Source organism: Anthonomus grandis, chromosome 1 (genome assembly GCF_022605725.1).
Source record: "Anthonomus grandis grandis chromosome 1, icAntGran1.3, whole genome shotgun sequence".
Classification (NCBI taxonomy): Eukaryota; Metazoa; Arthropoda; class Insecta; order Coleoptera; family Curculionidae; genus Anthonomus; species Anthonomus grandis.
Window position 1 is genome coordinate 5,836,143 of NC_065546.1, and position 18,195 is coordinate 5,854,337.

At 32.8% G+C, this 18,195-nt stretch overlaps 1 protein-coding gene across 10 annotated transcripts in view; it reads left to right on the forward strand.

Moving 5' to 3' along the window:
* Window positions 1–18,195, forward strand: part of LOC126736209 (ankyrin-3-like) — a 231,734-nt gene that overhangs the window by 126,151 nt on the left and 87,388 nt on the right. For all 10 annotated transcript variants that reach the window (XR_007660643.1, XR_007660632.1, XR_007660633.1 and 7 more), the window contains one exon: window positions 18,007–18,141. Coding sequence is in view for 6 of the 10 variants with exons in the window: in XM_050440509.1 (XP_050296466.1) it covers window positions 18,007–18,141 (135 nt within the window). In the remaining 4 variants the exon portion in view is untranslated. The remainder of the gene's footprint in view (window positions 1–18,006; window positions 18,142–18,195) is intronic.

The following is an 18,195-nucleotide window of genomic DNA, read 5'->3' on the forward strand; positions in this document are numbered from 1 at the left end:
TTTTTGAATCCCTGAGCACCTGGTCTATTGCCCTTTATCGGCTTATCGTTGACTTTTGGGACACCTTGTATATGCCCAAAGATATCCTGACAGAAGACACTTGAATCATAGAGTCTTTACCGGGTTAGCTACCAGGCTAAGAAATACTTAGATACAATGAAATACTAATTATTCGCGGCAATATTCATCAAGACAAAGTGAGGGCGCATAGAGGCAAACGTTATAAATATTTTGGCATATATTGAAATAAACCCTCATATAAGCATCCGAAATATTTCTAGGGAATGGGAATGTCCCTCGGTACAGTAGAAAATATTCTGAAAGAGCACATGTACCTATTTTTATTTGTTACAACACTAATAAGCATCCTAATATCTTATATTTATTGCTTTTTACTTCATCCATATCACGTGATTCTGCACAAAGCTCTACTCGAAAAAGACTTTTATAACAGACTTAATTTTTGTCATTGGCTGTTGAACATGGTTAGAGAAGATACCTCATCAAGGCATCATTTAGCAGTGATGATGGTATAAACCTGCATAATCTGCATTATTGGGCGGAAGAAAATCTCTGTTGGATCCGCGAGACTAAACACCAAAGCAGATGGACTGTAAATGTGTGGTGCGGCATTATTGGCGGAAAAATTATTGGTCCTTTCTTTTTCAAACACTTTCTGGAAATGTGTATTTAAATTTTTTGCAAAATGATCTCCCGGAGTTACTGGAAGATGTTGATTTGAAAACAAGAGGGCAAATAATTTTCCAACATGATGGTTGCCCTGCACATTTTGCAGTTCAAGTTCGTCAATACTTAACCAGACAGTATCGTTTGTGGATAGGAAGAGGAAGTATATTTTCTTGGCCTGCTCGATCCCCAGATCTGACTGTATATTGAAGATTTAGTTTTTGCTACCCCACCCAAAAAAAAAACGACATGGAGGACCGAATACGCAATGCAATAAATTCCTTACCCACAGGAGAAATCCAGACAGCGGTTCTGTCAACGAAAGAACGACTTGGACTGTGTATTGAAAATGAAGGAAAAAAAGGTTGAGCATCTAGGACACCATTAAAAATATAAAACAATTTATTTGTTACAAAAATTTGAGTTCTGGAGTAAAAAAATTACATCGTTGTATTTAATATTTGTCAGAAAATCTCTGAAAAAGTCCAAAATAACACACACCGCCCCTAGCGCTCAAGAAAAAACAACTACAAGTCGGCTAAGTAATTATACCACATAAAAGCCTGATAATTATTCTTAAAAACAAAAGCAAGCTCGTTAAAATTGGTTAGGCCAATCAAAAGTTATCAACAATTTTAGATATAAATATTCAATCCTTCCCCCAACTATTATTTGACAGACTAAAAAAAAAGTTTTAAAAAATGTTTAGAACTTATCATACTTCAAAATGGCATCATTCTTCTCAAGGATTCACTTTGAATATTTTCAATAAAATCAATTTTTCCTATTTCAATGTTTAAAATTTTAAATAATTTCCAACGATTTCTCTTTGCCGCTTTTATAAGAAATATTTTTTCCCTATGCTGTGGGATGACTAGTTACTGAGATATGGCCGGCGACCTCTCTTAGTTGTACACCCGGTTCAAAGTAATTTAACATTTATTTGACATTTAATTTATAATTTCTAAAGAAAAAATTTTTTACTACCGTGTAGAAAGGACTTACTTTACATACTTGCCAGGGTTTATAAAGTTTCACTTTTTATGCACTAGTGCGTAAACAAATTTGAAGTAGTTATTTATGTAACAAGTGTGTAAAATGATATTTTTTCATGAATGGGAAATTTGTCAATTGTCATGACGACAATTCCCATAAATAAAAAAATGGGGATTTTACATATGTGTAACATACAAAAAATTTTCTAGTACCGAAGAAAACATTAAAAAAAAAATCAAAAATACCAAATGACTTTACGCACTTAAACGAGTTTACGGTAAAAAAACCTCAAAACATTTTTTTGACAAATTTTAAATAAAATGTCAAATAAACGTCAAATTACGCACTAGTGCGTAAAAATACTTTTTTAGAAAATAGTTATTTATGTAACAACTGTGAAAAATTATAATTTTTTTATGAATAGGAATGCATAAATAAAAAAATGGAATTTCACGCACGTGTAACATACAAAATTTTTTTGTACTACCGAAAAAATCATTAAAAAAGAATCAAAAATACCAAATTACTTAACGCACTAGTTCGTAAAAAACCGTTAAATTAATTAAGAAATTTTTAACTAAATGTCAAATAAACGTTAAATTACTTTTTTAGGCATTAATGCGTAAAACGTCTAACTTTATAACCCCTGGCAAGTGTGTAAAGTGAGTATTTTACGTACGGTAGTATAAAGATAATTATTATAAACACTGGTTTAAATCTTTGAAATTGGAAAAAAAAATTAAGATATATCATTCATATACTGGGTGGTGCGTCGCCGAGCGGAACATTTTTGGCATCCCTGTACATTTTACAGAAAAAATGTAAGATAACTTTTTGAAAAGACCAATCTAGCAAACCGTCGTGCAAAGTTTAAAAAAATATTAATAAGCGAATCTTGAATTATTCAATTAAATGTAATTGCAAAATTACCAAATTATTGGTTCAGGTAAAACCAGACACCAGCAAACCATTTGTTATAAGGCTTTGTCAAATCTGACGTAAAGTCGAAATTATACCCATTTGTAGTTACGTCATCCAGGTGAGAAAAAACGTATGGCGTAGATATTTTTGCCAATCAATATTAGATTAGAAACTTTACCATCACCTTCAGAACTTAATAGTCTTCTATGTATTTTTATACGTTCAGAAATTAACAAATGATTTATTTTAGCAGCATATTATTATATTTTTATATTCGTGTATATACTTTCATTCCCAAAAAATTTTAAAAAATCTTGTAGTATTTATTGTATTATTAACAAGCTTAACAATTAACAAATATTATAATTAATCATAAATAATCGGACATAAACAACAAGTCCGAAACGGAATTGCACTTCAAATTGAGAATGTTATAGAGCGAGCCGCAGATGCAATAAAATTGAGGACAACAACGATCGCAAATATAAAGATGAATGGGATAAAATCAGATCAGGATTACGCTGCTCATATATTTTCCAAGCAAAAGACCGCAAAAACTAAATCTACAACATATTTGAAAAGTAGAATTCGGCACGAGCAGTAGACGTAACAAAACCGAGCTTACAAAAATTGTGAATAATGGTATAAAATTATTTTAAATCACTGGGAAAAATTTAAATACTGACAATTTAATTTACTTGTTCATGAAAAAAAAATGCTGCTTGAAGGAATATGTTAACACATTAAAATGAAAATACCATTCCAAAAAATAAAACATACAAACTCAAAAAAAAACACGCCATATTGCATCACCAAGTTAATGAAATTGCAACGATATGATTGAATACTTAAACAACGATCATAAAATAAAATTTGATAGAACAAAAAAAGCTTAATCAATCTCGTCAGTATTGTCAGAGTCAGAACTGAAATCAGAGATATTGTCTTCGTCATCGTCGTCTTCGTCAGTCAGTAATCACAAGTGGCAGAATGTCATAGGCATCAGACACTTGTATTGCCTCTCAAGCCTTTTTAATTATATTTTTGCCAATGATCTATAGAAATTTCGTTTATTACCCTTTCCCATGTAGTCAGAACATCTGAAGGTGACCCCTTAAAATTGGAAATATATTGATCATATTTTCGTTTACATTCCGACCATACCATTTCAATTGCATTAAACTGGCACTGATATGGTGGCAGTCGCAAAATTTTGTGTCCTAAAGGTTTAACATATTCATCAAGGAAGTACTTTTTTTCACTAGGGCAGTTTCTGCGTGCAATACTTCATATTTTATCTTTCATGGCTTTTTCTGGAAAGCCAATATTCTTTTTCTTCAACCATTCGGTCAGTCTCTGCTTTGTCCAAGATTTTCTCGGGATTTCTTCTAATAAACCAGAATGGTAACTTGCATTGTCCATGACTTTGGGGGAAGATTTGGAACCAGCTGAGTTTTAAACCTGTTTTCGAAGTTTTTCCTGTTCATATTGTCATGATAATCTCCCGTCTTTAATCCACTCTTGAATATAAAATTTGCACCCTTGATGAAGCCATCTTTGGTTCCGGCGTGGACCACGATATAACGATGACCTTAAAAATAAAAGATAATTCAATTCTCTTCTTTTAGAAATCATTCTTCCAGAACATAAATTTATTATAATTAATAAGTAATGTTCCATGCACATACGAGTAGTGTATTGAGTTAAATTCCCTCATATTGTCTTAGAGAGAAATTCTATGAAACTATGAAACAGATGTAATTATGAAGTTAGAGGGCCCTTACGAGGGCAATAGTTTTTATTTAAAAAAAAATCTAATCCGTGTGCTTGGTGCCATCTTGCCACCTACTACGAAATGATCCCTTGCTAAAAATCCACGTCTAGTCAATGAAAATTGGAGTAAAACCTTTCGGACCTACATTTCTATTTTTGATATACTCCCTTAAAAAATGGATTCTTTTATGAACAATATTTGGCAAGTCTATCAAATATTTTCTGTTATTTGATTTTTTCCACTTGAAGCCTATACTATTGATCCATCTTCTTAAGGAGTTAATGAAAAACTCAAAATATTCAATTTCTTCCCTGAACTTTTCTTTTATTGTTATTGCCAATATTACATATTCTTTTCTGGCGTACATAGAATAAATTGTGTCCCGGTTTCAAATATGTTGTAATTTTGGTTTTTGCTGTCTTTTGCTTGGAAGATATACCGGCTGCGTAATCCTGATCTGATTTTATCCCATTCTTCTTTATATTTGCGATCGTTGTTGTGCTCAATTTTGTTGCATCTGCGGCTCGCTGTATCACATTCTCAGTTTGAAGTGCAATTCCGTTTCGGACTTATTCCTTTTCCAGTTGGAAAAAAGCCAATATATTTAAAATCATCAGCTGCGATTGTTCATTATACCTATTATATTTTTTTTAGGCATTATCTAACACTTTTCGAAATAACTTTCAAGAACAAGTTGACAGACCAATATTTTTGATTGACAGTGACGGATATTTCACATAACCTAGTATATAAGATGAATAATCATCAGACACCAATTTTTTTCAAAAGTTTGTTGTCGCCGCTGTTTGGAATATGCTAAACAAAGATAAACAAAAATGACGTCATTACAAATGGGTATAATTTCGACTTTACAGCCCAATACAAGAAATGTTTTTTTTTTCGTTTTATCAATCTCACAACCGTACATTAAGTAAAAATTTAATTATTATTAATTATGGCTATTTTTTCGTCGATTGAATAATTCATACTTGTTTTCAAATATCGACTGTCACTGATTAATTGACACTTTTCCTCACGTCAGTGACAATATTCATTTTACTGGTGCCCGTTTGGTTTTACCTGAACCTAAAATTTGCTAATTTTGCAATTACATTTAAATGAAAATTTTTTGAAACTTTGCACAAGGGTTTTCCAGATTGGTCTCTTTAAAAAGTTATCTTAGATTTTTTCTATAAAATGTACAGGGAAGCCAATAATTGATCCCCTTAAAATTTACATGGGTTTTCCTATGTTCCGCTCGGCGACGCACCACCCGGTATGTATAGGCTTGTAGGAGTCCATAAAATTCCGGGATAAGCTATCCTGGCAGAATAACACCTATTTTGTCGCAAATCGCTTTTTTTATGCATCTAGGTAATAACTAACTTAAATGAAGCACTTTAGGGTAAGTTACACAGTAGATTAGGATGTCATCGCTTAGCTAACCGCCAGTAGCTAATTATAACAATAATTTTTACATTCATTATTATTTAAGATGTATGTTTCTAAAAATAGTATATGACTGGCATTCCTTCAAAAATATCGCGAGGTTAACACTGATTTGCCGTTAAATTAATAATACCGCTCAATTATGGTAATATCCTATTAATATACAATATATTAAAAATAAAAATAATTTTTTTAGCCACAGACAGTATTTATGTAACCAGTCAATTTATCAGCGAGTACTTGTTACATCCTCTCGAATAATTATTATACTATCTTATCGAAATTTTCAGCGATTTATCGGTAAATGATTCTATAAAAACAAAAATAAGCATTGCTTTACTTACATATTTATGGGTTAATTGTTATAAAACACACCCAAAGTGTTACACAGTTATTTTGGTTTTGTGTGTTGTTCTGGGAAGTGTCATTGATTGATTTTTTATCGTGGGTGTGTTAATATTAAATATCGAATACATAATTTTTGATACACATATTATAAAGGTAATTAGGCAACATGATATAATAATATTTGATAGAAATACAGATTTCAACAAGATTTTTGTCTCATTATATATGTAATGAAACAAATAAAAGCTTTTTTTGCAATTGTTTTAATCAGATGCCGTTTTATGTAAGAATAGTACAGAATAGTCAATAAAAATAAGTAAAAATAATAGTTTTCTCTTTTTAAGGTTTAATAAAATACGAAAAATTTACAATTTTAAGAATAATAAGACGATTACTGGTTAAACTAAACGGTATATGTAACCTGATTAAATAATAAATAAATTTTTAATAAACAATTCTATAAGGAAGCATATGATATGAATTAAAAATTTAAAACAGTTTCCTTAGTATCTTGTTTTGTGATTATGGTTGATCCAATTTGTAAAGGATATAAGTGTCTAATATACAGGGTGTCCCAAAAGTCGACGATCAAACTTAAAGGGGAGAAGAGGGAGGTCATTTTGAATTAAAATAACTTTATATGTTGTTATCCAATTGTTGACAGTTAAAAAGTTATTTAATATTTTGTACTTTTTATTAAAATTGAATGCTGGCAACAATAAAAAAGTTATGCAAAATAAACGGATTATTCTACTGATTTGTTTTTAGTCATGTTTGATTCTTAGGAGTGCCCTTTTCATTTTAAAATAGTTTCAAAAACTCTGTTTACTTTTAGTCAAGAAAAATATGATCTTAAAAACAAGTTTTGTTTTCAAAAAATATGAATAATTTTTTTTTAATGGATGCTGATTCAATGAGTTAATTACCAAGGTTACCAATTCAAAGGTTAATTACCTTTAAAAAACTGACCCGTCCTTAGAAAATCTTGAGAAATTAATGTACAACTGGCCCATATCGAAATGGCCTTTGAGATGCGGGAAGAGAAAGAGTGAGAGAGTCAGTGTGCGATGAAGACAGAAAATGATAAACCAACGGCCTAAAATGGGCTTTCGAGGATTTTGCCACTGCGCACCCAAATTTCACTGGCCATTTCGATATTTCCGAGCTGTAGTTTCATAACATAATTAAAGAACTCGAATACAGATTTGTCTTACCCAATTTCTATTGGAAAATAATTTATTTGTAACATTGCCACATTTTTTCAAAAATACAAGAAATGGTAATAATATTTTTTTTATTTAATTATTAATAAGGTATTAACTACATTAAATGTTCAAAATGTCTGCCGCCTACCCTTACACATAATCTACATCGTCGAATAAAATTTCTTTTTAACCGTTGGAATCCCCGCTGGTTGTTATTCATCACTCTGATCGCTTCTTCTATTTTTTGACGCAATTCCTGTTCAGTGCGACTTTCTGTAGCGTAAACTAATTCTTTAAAATAACCCCACAAAAAGAAGTCCAATGGGTTAAGGTCGGGGGACCGCGGTGGTCAGCGGATAGTCCCACCCCTTCCAATCCAACGATTTGGAAACTGTTGGTTGATATAAACTCTCACTACTCGAGCGTAGTGTGGAGGAGCTACATCATGCTGCAGCCACATGTTTCGACGTGTTTCTAAGGATACGTCTTCTAGAAAGCCATTTAAATGATTTTGTAAAAAATTGAGGCGGCTTTCGCCATTGAGTCGTCTTGGTAATTCAAAAGGGCCAATTAACTTACCCTCAATTATTCCAGCCCACATGTTTATTCCAAATTGATGTTGGAAACGGGAAGCGCTCACAATTATAGGGTTAACATACTCCCAATGATGTAAATTGTGAATATTAAATATTCCTATCCTTTGAAACAATGATTCGTCGCTCCACAAAATTCTTTGGAAAAACTGAGGGTCGGTTCTGTTGCGACGTAACATATCCCTGCAAAATCGTACTCTTGTGGCGTAGTCTCCGGGTAACAATGCTTGCACCCGTTGCACATGATATGGATGGATGTAACAGAGTTCTTCTCAAAATACGACGCACCGATGAAGATGATAATCCCAAACGCCTTGCTATACGACGAATACTAATGGTCGGATTTTCTGCTACCATATTTATTATCTCATCTTCACCAATATCAACTCTAGGCCTTTTTTCTCTGGGCAAATGCTGGCCAGGAATTTGACCATTCACGTATATCCTATGAACATTTTGAAACACTCTGTAATCAGGATAATGTGCTCTGTTAGGAAATTCTCTAGCAGCAGCCCGAGCATTACCGTCACAAAACCCGTAATTACCCCGTCTTAACGTATTGTACTTAAATGTAATTTTAATTGTGTCGTGGTTTTTGATTTTTTTTTTGTTGTTTTAGGTTTTGTACACGTAAAAAACATTTGTTATAATAATGTTTTTTATGTACTTAAAATTATTTTGTTTCATCTCTGTGATTATTTTATAAAAAAAAAACATAAAGCATTTCAGTCTCCTGAGGATGACTTAATATTTGTATGTCGAAACGTCGACATTTAGGTAAACAGGTTTCTGTTTTATTTTTGACCCTCAACACATCTCCGCAATATTGAAGATATTGGATCACAAACACGAAACACAAAATATATATTTTTAATAAATATACAGGGTGTCCGGAAAAAGGAGGCCAATCCGCCGGCCACATATAGGTTGGACCAAAATAATGCCACTCTCGTTACGCCATTTTTTAATTGGGCACTCGGTATTCAATATACAGGGCGTCAAAATGAGAAATATAAAATTGTTTGGGTAGTATTTAATCGAACATCAGTTTTTATACTTTTTAGCACGTGTAAAAACTGGGTGGAGCAACAAAAATACTTATTGAGCATCTAATCTTTAGCATCTAATAAATTTAGTATTGTCAACTGTTTTATACTAATCTGGATAGCTATTTAAATAATAAAGCTTCTAAAAACTGTTTGAAATTCATACTTTATAATATGACAAAAGCTAGTGAGCATAAAATAAAACAAAAATAGGCATCACAAATATACTTAATTGTCTTCTATTTATAAAACAAAAAGAACAAAAAATGCCATTATTAATAAGACTTCAATAAATTAAAAACATCACTGAATTACCAAAGCAGGTTTGGATTTTGATGGACGTCCACGCATTCTTTTTTGTCCAATATGGATATTTTTTGCCTCTACAGGCGGAACTGTATATTTTAATCTAATTGCTAGGCCCAGAAGATGTTTGCACATATACATCTTAAAAAACTGTGGACAATTGCAGCTACCATTCATCCAATCATCTTTTTCCTTGGGAATTGTTACTCTCCAAGTGGAAAAAAAAATCTTTGAATTCATCAAAAGTTTCCCAAGGTTTTTTAGCCTGAACATCCAATACTTGACCTCCTGGTACTATATAGACATTGTTCTTCGTGTCAGCATCTAACACCATTATTTTTTTGTCTAATTTTGCCCATTGATATGCTTTTGTCCAATCAGGAAGTTTAATAAACGGAGTAATTGAAAAGGACTCCTCTGTAGTTTTGCAGGACCATTCGTTAACCATCTCTGATGCGATAACCAGAAAACGAGACAAACGAAATCTTTCGCTTAATGTATTGCTATCTTTTATGGTTCTATTAAACGATTCCAGTGCGTTGTTTGTGGCTGGTGATCCTGGGGCAGCACCTAGGTACTAATTGCGCTTTTGAGTTAACCACTCTTCTTTGAAGTATTTAATAAAATTAGTTTGGGTTTTCCATTTCCTCATAAAAAGCTGTGATGCGCTAGTAAAATGTTCACGAGAAGTAACGGACTGTAAAGCATCAATATCTTGTAATATATTCTTTCGGGCGTTTTTGTCTGAGCAAGTTTGTTCAACCCTGGTTTTGTTTGGGCACATGCAAAAACAAAAATGGTTTTGCAACAAAAGTGTATTTTTGCATGTGCCCAACACATTCTTACAATGGGTTCAGGACCAAAGACTTCTCTAAAAGCATTTTGGATGCTCTTTGCGGCATCACAAACTAATACCGACGGTTGTAGAGAATGTCCGTATACAAACAAAACCTGTTCTTTTAAACTATTAAATAACATGGTAAAATCTTCCTGACGCTTGTTTATCGAAACTCCTAGACATATCGGATAAAATTTTCTATGTTTATCTGTAGTTCCTACAACTAATACCGGGAACCCTTGCCATATCAACTTGTATGTCGCATCAGCATGGATAATGTTTGCATGACGTTCTGCTAACCCCAGTAAATGTTTTGCAGACAATGCAAAGCGAAAGGACATTGGTTCATCCTCGAATATATAATAAGAAAGTACGTAAACACTTGGTGTATGTCCTCGGGAACTGCTGTATGATTTAATATCCATCGCTCCAGTTCTCCTAGACTTATAGTTGAGGAACCGTATTTAACACGTCTACGACTTGATAGATAATTGTTCGATTGTTTCATTGATGGTAATTTTACTCCCCTGCTTATTAAAGAAAATCTAAGGCTTTGTATAAAATATTTGGTTTCAACCTGAAATGCTCTCCAGCTGCAATGATTCTTTCCCTCAAATGATTCTCGTTTAAAATCGAAACCATATACACAAAATCTTTTATACATCCCCAGACTAAAAAATCCAATAGTGTAAGGTCGGGCGAAGGGGGTGGCCACGGAACAGGAGCATCGCGACCCCGACCAATCCAGCGATTAGGAAATACTTGATGTAAGTAGTTTCTAATATATATAGCAAAACGAGCCGGAGCATGTCGAGTTGAAATCAAAGATTTTGTCTTAAATTTAGAGGTAAATCATTAAGCAAATCAGGCAGTATTTCTTGTAGAAACAACAGAAATGAATCACCTACATTTCTATTATTCGTTTCACATCACCATCTACAAAAAGCAAGTCTAGCCTCGGGATCGTCAGGAAAAAGACCTTGTACTTTTTGACGATGAAATGGGTCAAGTTGTTGACTCCATAAAATATTATGTGTCTCGGTTTTCCCAATATTTCTCACCCGTTCAGCCAAAACCCTAGTACTAATGTTTGGTGATTCTTCGACAATTCTTAAAATTTCTTCCTCTTGCCCTGATGGTTGAAACGTTTTTCGCTAAAACTTCCAGTCCTTAGGCGGTTAATCAAATTTATAAAATATTTTCTTTTGGGATGAAATCGGTTTGGGAATGTCTGGGCATAGCGTCTAGCGGCTAAACTAGCATTGGAGTCACATTTTCCTAGTTGAGAATTGACTGGTATTTACTATTTACAATAATATCTAAAACTTACCAAACATTATAACAATATCCGCCAATTCGGAAAAGTGTATGTTTCTTGGTCTATGAGACATTATGGTTTTATAAGTTGTAAGAAAACACACCAAATACAAATATGTAATTAAAAAATATAGATTTATTTAAGGAGTAATTGAGAAGCTTGTTAGGAGCGTCAGAAGCGTTTAAGTTTATCACTTTGATAGTACGTAAAAACTTGGTGGTGGCCGAGGTCAGCCTATTTGTTTAGAAAGAAGTATCTAGATTTTAAAATTAAGATATCTGTTTAGAATACTCAGACTCAAAAAAACTCGGGAATCTCCAAAACACGTTTGTTTAATTTCTCAAGACACAACAGCTCTAAAATAACATGCTTATCAGTATTTTCAGGTTCTACACATGAAATGCATTGTTTTACGGTCTCAAAATAATTTTTAAATATTGTTTGCTTACTTTTAATAATACCTCTTTTTTTGTCAACGCTTAAGTTCCTCCGCCATCTTGAAAATATGAGGAAACAAAATAAATATTTTTTATTTAATTTTATTTAATTTATTTGAAAACACCACAAATTAAACAGAAGCTAACAGTTTACTCAATAAAGGAAAGGAAACATTGGAAAGGACTTACTCTGGCTTCCCTGATGTTTGCTTCCGGACTATAAGAATTCTTCACTTTTACACTTTAATGGCTGCTGTTGAACACCGCTCGTCGAAGTCGATTGAAGACTTACACAGAAATTTCGGCTCAATTTTCGAAATAACGTTTTCACAAATACTACATCTTGTAGCTTACTCAATTACCCATAGGTTAAGATATATCACGGTGAGAAGGACCATGTTTAGAATACTCAGACTCAAATAACTCGGGAATCTCCAAAACACGTTTGTTTAATTTCTCAAGACTAGAGTTGTTACAGTGGAACTGAAATAAGTTTCAGCGGGCTATTCCGCGTACTTATTACCAGAAATCAGAAATACCTGTTCCGAGTGCGCCAGTCCCTGTAAAATAATAATGGCGATTTTTGTTTGGTGATTTGGTTCCGAATAATACGAATCAGTTTCAGTACTCGGATTGTCGAATTAGTTTTGACTTGGCGATTCTGCTTCTGCGGATAGTGTATCATAGAAAAAGTCAGAAGAGCAAAGTTATTATTAAGCCAGTACTTAAAAAGAAACGTCCATACACAGAAAACAACATTAAGAAGTTTAATGATCTTTTAACACATGAATCCTGGGAAGATGTATATAACTGCACTGAAGTCGATCTAAAATATGATTGGTTTTATAATATTTGCTATTACTATTTTAATGTAACATTTCCTCTAAGTAGCCACAGAATAAAGGATCCTGATAAAAAATGGGTAAACTCTGAAATTAAAAATTATTCTAGTCATATTAAAGATCTGTATGTATGGTACAAAGAAACAAATAGTGAGGCAGTTTATAATCAATATAAAAAAGAAAAAAAAGAATATAAAAAATTTATTTCTAACTATAAAACTTCTTTAAATGAAAACAAGATTATCTGTTCAAATAACAAAACTAAAACTGCTTGGACTATTTTCAATCAATGCTCAAATAAGTCAAAGTCATCTAAACCTGTCACCCTAAATTCTAGCAATAATGAAATTATTGAAAATTTGGATGAGATAGCCAACATATTTTTGAAGAAATTTAATGCTTCATCTCTTACTCCTTCAATTTCTGGTCAATTGCCTAAAGGAAGCCACATCCCCACTATTTTTCTCTTTCCCACAGATTCAAAGGAATTCAGCATATTCTATCAGCCTTGCCAAATAAATACTCTGCTGGTCTTGATGAAATACCAATAAACATACTCAAAAAAGTTAGTCACCATATAGATGTGCCTCTAGCTCACATAATAAATGCCTGTCTGCACATGGGAATCTTTCCATCTAAACTAAAAAAGGCGAAAGTTCTTCCAATTTTTAAAAATAAGGGTGATGAGCAGGATGTAGAAAACTATCGACCAATATCTCTTCTTTCTTCAATATCAAAAATCTTTGAGCGAGTCATTTATATCCGTATTATGAACTTTTTAAAAAGGCAAACTATTCTTTCAGATAGCCAGTTTGGTTTTAGGCCCAATCATTCAACCCAGTTGGCAGTTTACAAGCTTATATCCTTTGTGATTGAAAATGTTGACAAAAAAGAAAAAGTTGCCGGACTCTTTTTCGATTTATCGAAAGCATTCGACACAATCAACCATGGTCTACTGCTGTCAATCCTTGGAAATTGTGGACTGAGGGGAAACTGTGCCAGACTTATAGCCTCTTATTTAGATTAGAGGGAACAGTTTGCCTTGGCTCTGGTAATGGTACATATGTTTACTCAGCGTCATCCTTGGTGGTACAGGGAGTGCCTCAGGGTTCAATCCTAGGCCCAGTACTATTCATATTATATGTAAATGGTCTCAGTGAGTGTTTTCCAGGGTGTTTTATCAACCAATATGCTGATGACACTTCCATAATCTTGTCAGAACATCTGATTGAAGAACTATCTGTCAGAGCTTCTCAGGTGGTAGAGAGGATGCAGGAGTGGTGTGACAATCATGCTCTGAAGCTAAATGCTGATAAAACCGGGCTAGTGACATTCTCCAAAACTTTACCTCAAAATTCCCTACTTGTAAAGTTTGAAAAAAAGTCTCTTCAAGAGGTAGCTTCCTTAAAATTCCTTGGTATACAAATTGACTCCTGTCTCACATGGGTCCCACACATAGACACTCTTGGCAAAAAACTAAATAGTTTCTGCGCGTTAATAAGGCGTCTACGAGAAGAGCTTTCCCTAAATTGTCTGAAGCAAATTTACTATGCTTCGGTCCAATCTCTAATCACTTATAGTGTGATGTTTTGGGGATCTTCAACTGACGCCGTGTCAGTCTTTATAGCACAAAAACGGATCATAAGATGCATGCTCAGACTCACACCACAAACGTCTTGTAGGACTTATTTTACTAAGCTTTGTCTACTCACTGTTCCAGCTCTGTACATTCTTATGTTAGCTATTTTTGCAAAGAAACACCTGCATCTTTTTCAAACTAATGAAGATCATTATGCTGAGGGTATGTCTATTGTGACAAGGGGGAGAGCTGAACTGAGTGTCCCAACTCATCACTCTGCCTTTTTTCAAAGATCTCCTGCCTTTGCTGCTATTAAAACATATAATAGATTACCTCTCGCCCTAAGGCAAGAGAAAAATATCATGAAGTTTAGGAAAGACACTGCAAGGTATCTGTTGGGCAAGTGTATCTATAGTTTCGATTTACAATTTTAAATGTGTATTATGATTAATATTAAGGGTATGTTTATTAATTTATTTATTTTCATAATGTATCATACTTGAGATATATGTGGTAAGGTAATGCACCCAATATTATGTCCAACATTATCTTTTTGTTCTTACTATTTTTATTAGCAGTATGTACTGTGTAGATGTTATCAAATTTCAATTTTGTTCGTTTTGTGACGTTGCTATTGTCTATTTAAATTAGATCTTGAAAGCAATAAAGAAATTATTATTATTATTATTATTATTATTATTATTATTATTCCGAGTTTTTTATTAAATTAGTACACTTACTTGGTTTTATTGAGTCAGTATTTATTTTTAGATAATAGGTATAAGTACCTATATGCTAAAAAAGCTCTAAATTTCCATCAAAAGAAAGGTTAATGGCTAACAATATTAAAGAAAAATAAACAAAACTAAATAATACAAAATATGTATTATTTAAAAAATAACAAAAACAAAAATTCAATAATAAAACAGTAAAAATTTTGGAAAAATTTCTTTGACTTTTTCTACTTACAAAATTTGGCGTTAAAGTTTAAAAATAATAAATTTCATAGATGTTTTGCCTTAAGACGACAGCGACGGTCACTTAAAATTTCACCTGCTTTTGAAAATAAACTTTCACATGGAACCGACGTCACAATAGCACATAATTTTTGTTTAGCAAGTACACTTAAATTGGGATATATATACCCATGTTCCCTACACCATTCCAATGGGTCCTTTTTTCGGATAAAAATAGCGTCCTCCAAATACCTGTACTTCTAAGATTGCCCTAGAGGTAGAACTACTGGGTATTTGAATTTTTTTTTTAGAAATAATTTTGTCAAATATATCCCGTACTAAAAAAGTTGTTTTTATAATTAAATTATCTTTTACATTGCTTGTAGATGGTTGATGAGTCTCAAGTATTTTTACCGGATCTTTTTTATATATAATGTCACTCAACTCTGCTATAATATTCTTCTTTACTCTTTCTAAAGCGTCATTATTTTTAAATGCCAAACTCTTAAAACGTGGGTCTAAGTATGTGGTTACTACTAATGAATTACTATATTCCACATTTTTCACTCTATTACGAAGGCCGCTTTGCAATTTTTTAATTATCGTCTTGGCAGATGTGCTCATTTCAATTTTTAGAAGCTCACTGCATATCTAAAAGAAGCTAGTAGATATTTTTGTCCACGAATAACACGAGTAGCATCCTCAAAGGGCTCCGAAATAACTTTCAGTTCCTTTAGAAGGGCTCATTTATCCAATATCAATTGAGGAAGAGGTATCCAATATCAATAAATTGCTCGACCATGTAGTAGGTGGAGTTCCACCTCGCAACCACATCCTGTAGAAGTTTCTTAGGGGTTTTTAAATCAATATTCTCCTGAAACTTCATTAATCAAACTATAGTTTTCACTTTCTCTAGAGTGCCTGCTACTTCAGTGAGTGAATCGCGAACTAGGAGATTAAGAGTATGGGCGTAGCATCCGACGAACTTCCATCCCAGCCCATTTGTAATGGCACTTTTCACATTGGCCGCATTATCAGATATTGCTAAAATATATTTTTTTCAATGCCCCATTCCTCTGCTATGGTTCTTAGTTCCGCATTTCGATTGGCACTTGTATGAGACTGATCAAATACGGCGCATTTCAGAAGAATGGTTTGAATATACATTTTTTTATCTATGAAGTGTATTGTGACTCCCATAAAGTTTTCATTGTTTGCGGAAGTCCAACAATATGTTGTCAAACAAACTGCCATTACATCTTTGATTAGCTCTTTACGTTAAACTAAACATTGTTCGTAAATGCTTGAAATTATTGTTCTAGAAATTACCTGTCCAAAAATAATAAAATTGAAAAACATAACCGCTAATTCTTTGAAAACCTGTGATACCGCCAGCAGCGCCACGGTTGTCTTGCAATTTATTTGTTAGGAATAGGTTGGAGCTGTAATAGGTATTTGGAATAGGTTTACATGTAGAACTGGTACAGGTCGGAATAGGTACATTAAAACGCTATTCCTTAACATCTCTACTCAAGACACCACAGCCCCCGCCCCACATCATGACCGCTTGTGGACTGTCATACCACACGGTAAAATAAATATTAGCCATCTAGCGGCGCAGCGCCAAGGCATGATTGGCCAAAATATGTACAAAGGTGGTAAATACTACATATTAAAGAAATATGGATTTATATAGATTATAAATCTTTAAATCTAATAAAGAAGACAAAAGGAATGTAAACAATATCTAATAAACGGATTCTCAGGCCGGCATTTATTAAGAATACTTTTTTTACAAGGAAAGATTGAAAAATTAGAATTTTTTACTAAAACTTTATTATACAGAGTTACAAAAAAGTTTTGGTATTTTTAACACATCCATTATATCGGAGGTGGCGCCCTCTACAAGGTATAACGAATCCGTAAACGGATTTCAATTTCTCGTTCTAAAAAACCCCCTCACACCAAATTTTAATTAAATATCTTATGAAACACTCGATTTACTTCAAAAAAACGATTTTATATTTCTCATTTTGACGCCCTGTATATTGAATACCGAGCGCCCAATTAAAAAATGGCATAAGGAAAGTCGCATTATTTTGGTCCTCCCTATATGTGGCCGGCGGATCCCTGTATATATTTTGATTTAATTTTAGAAGAGTTTTCAATCTAGTATTTCCACAAAGTATCCATATCCGTGAATAAAATATAGAAAAAACTATTTTTTCTTAATTTTATTTATTTATTTGCAAAACAAAACTTTATAACAAATATGCTAAAAGAGTATCAATTATTGGCAAACTACAGCACAAATTGTGGCATGTGGGCTCATTGTCGAAATTTAAATATAAAAATGAGATTTAACTATAAGTTATTAAAAAGATTAGACTGCCATATTCTTTTTTCCATTAAAAATATCAATTAAAGAAAAAACGATTGCCATGAAATCCGCTATAAATTTAGGAAAAGTTACACACAAATATAATACATACCTTGTTTGTTTTTTTTTGTTTTCAAATAACGTCGGCATTTCCCTGTTATATATCAGTTTTTTTTATATTCACATTCAATATATCTTGTATTAAAATTTATTTTTAAGAGCTATTTTATAGGATTAGTTTTTTGACAACATAAAGTTTTCCACCAGTCTATTTAAATACACCTTTTTAGTTAAAAAAGCATTAAAAATCAATTTTTTTTATAATCTATAGGTGACGATCCGATTTTGGGCGACCAACAGCAATATAAATACATGACTGTGGACGATATGAAATCCTTGGGTGACGATTCCATGAGAATGGACGTCACGCATGACGAGAAAAGCGAATACAATCGAAATTCCATGGGTAAGTTTCTATAACCTTATTAGGAGTTGTTTTCAATACAGAGCTTAAAATAAC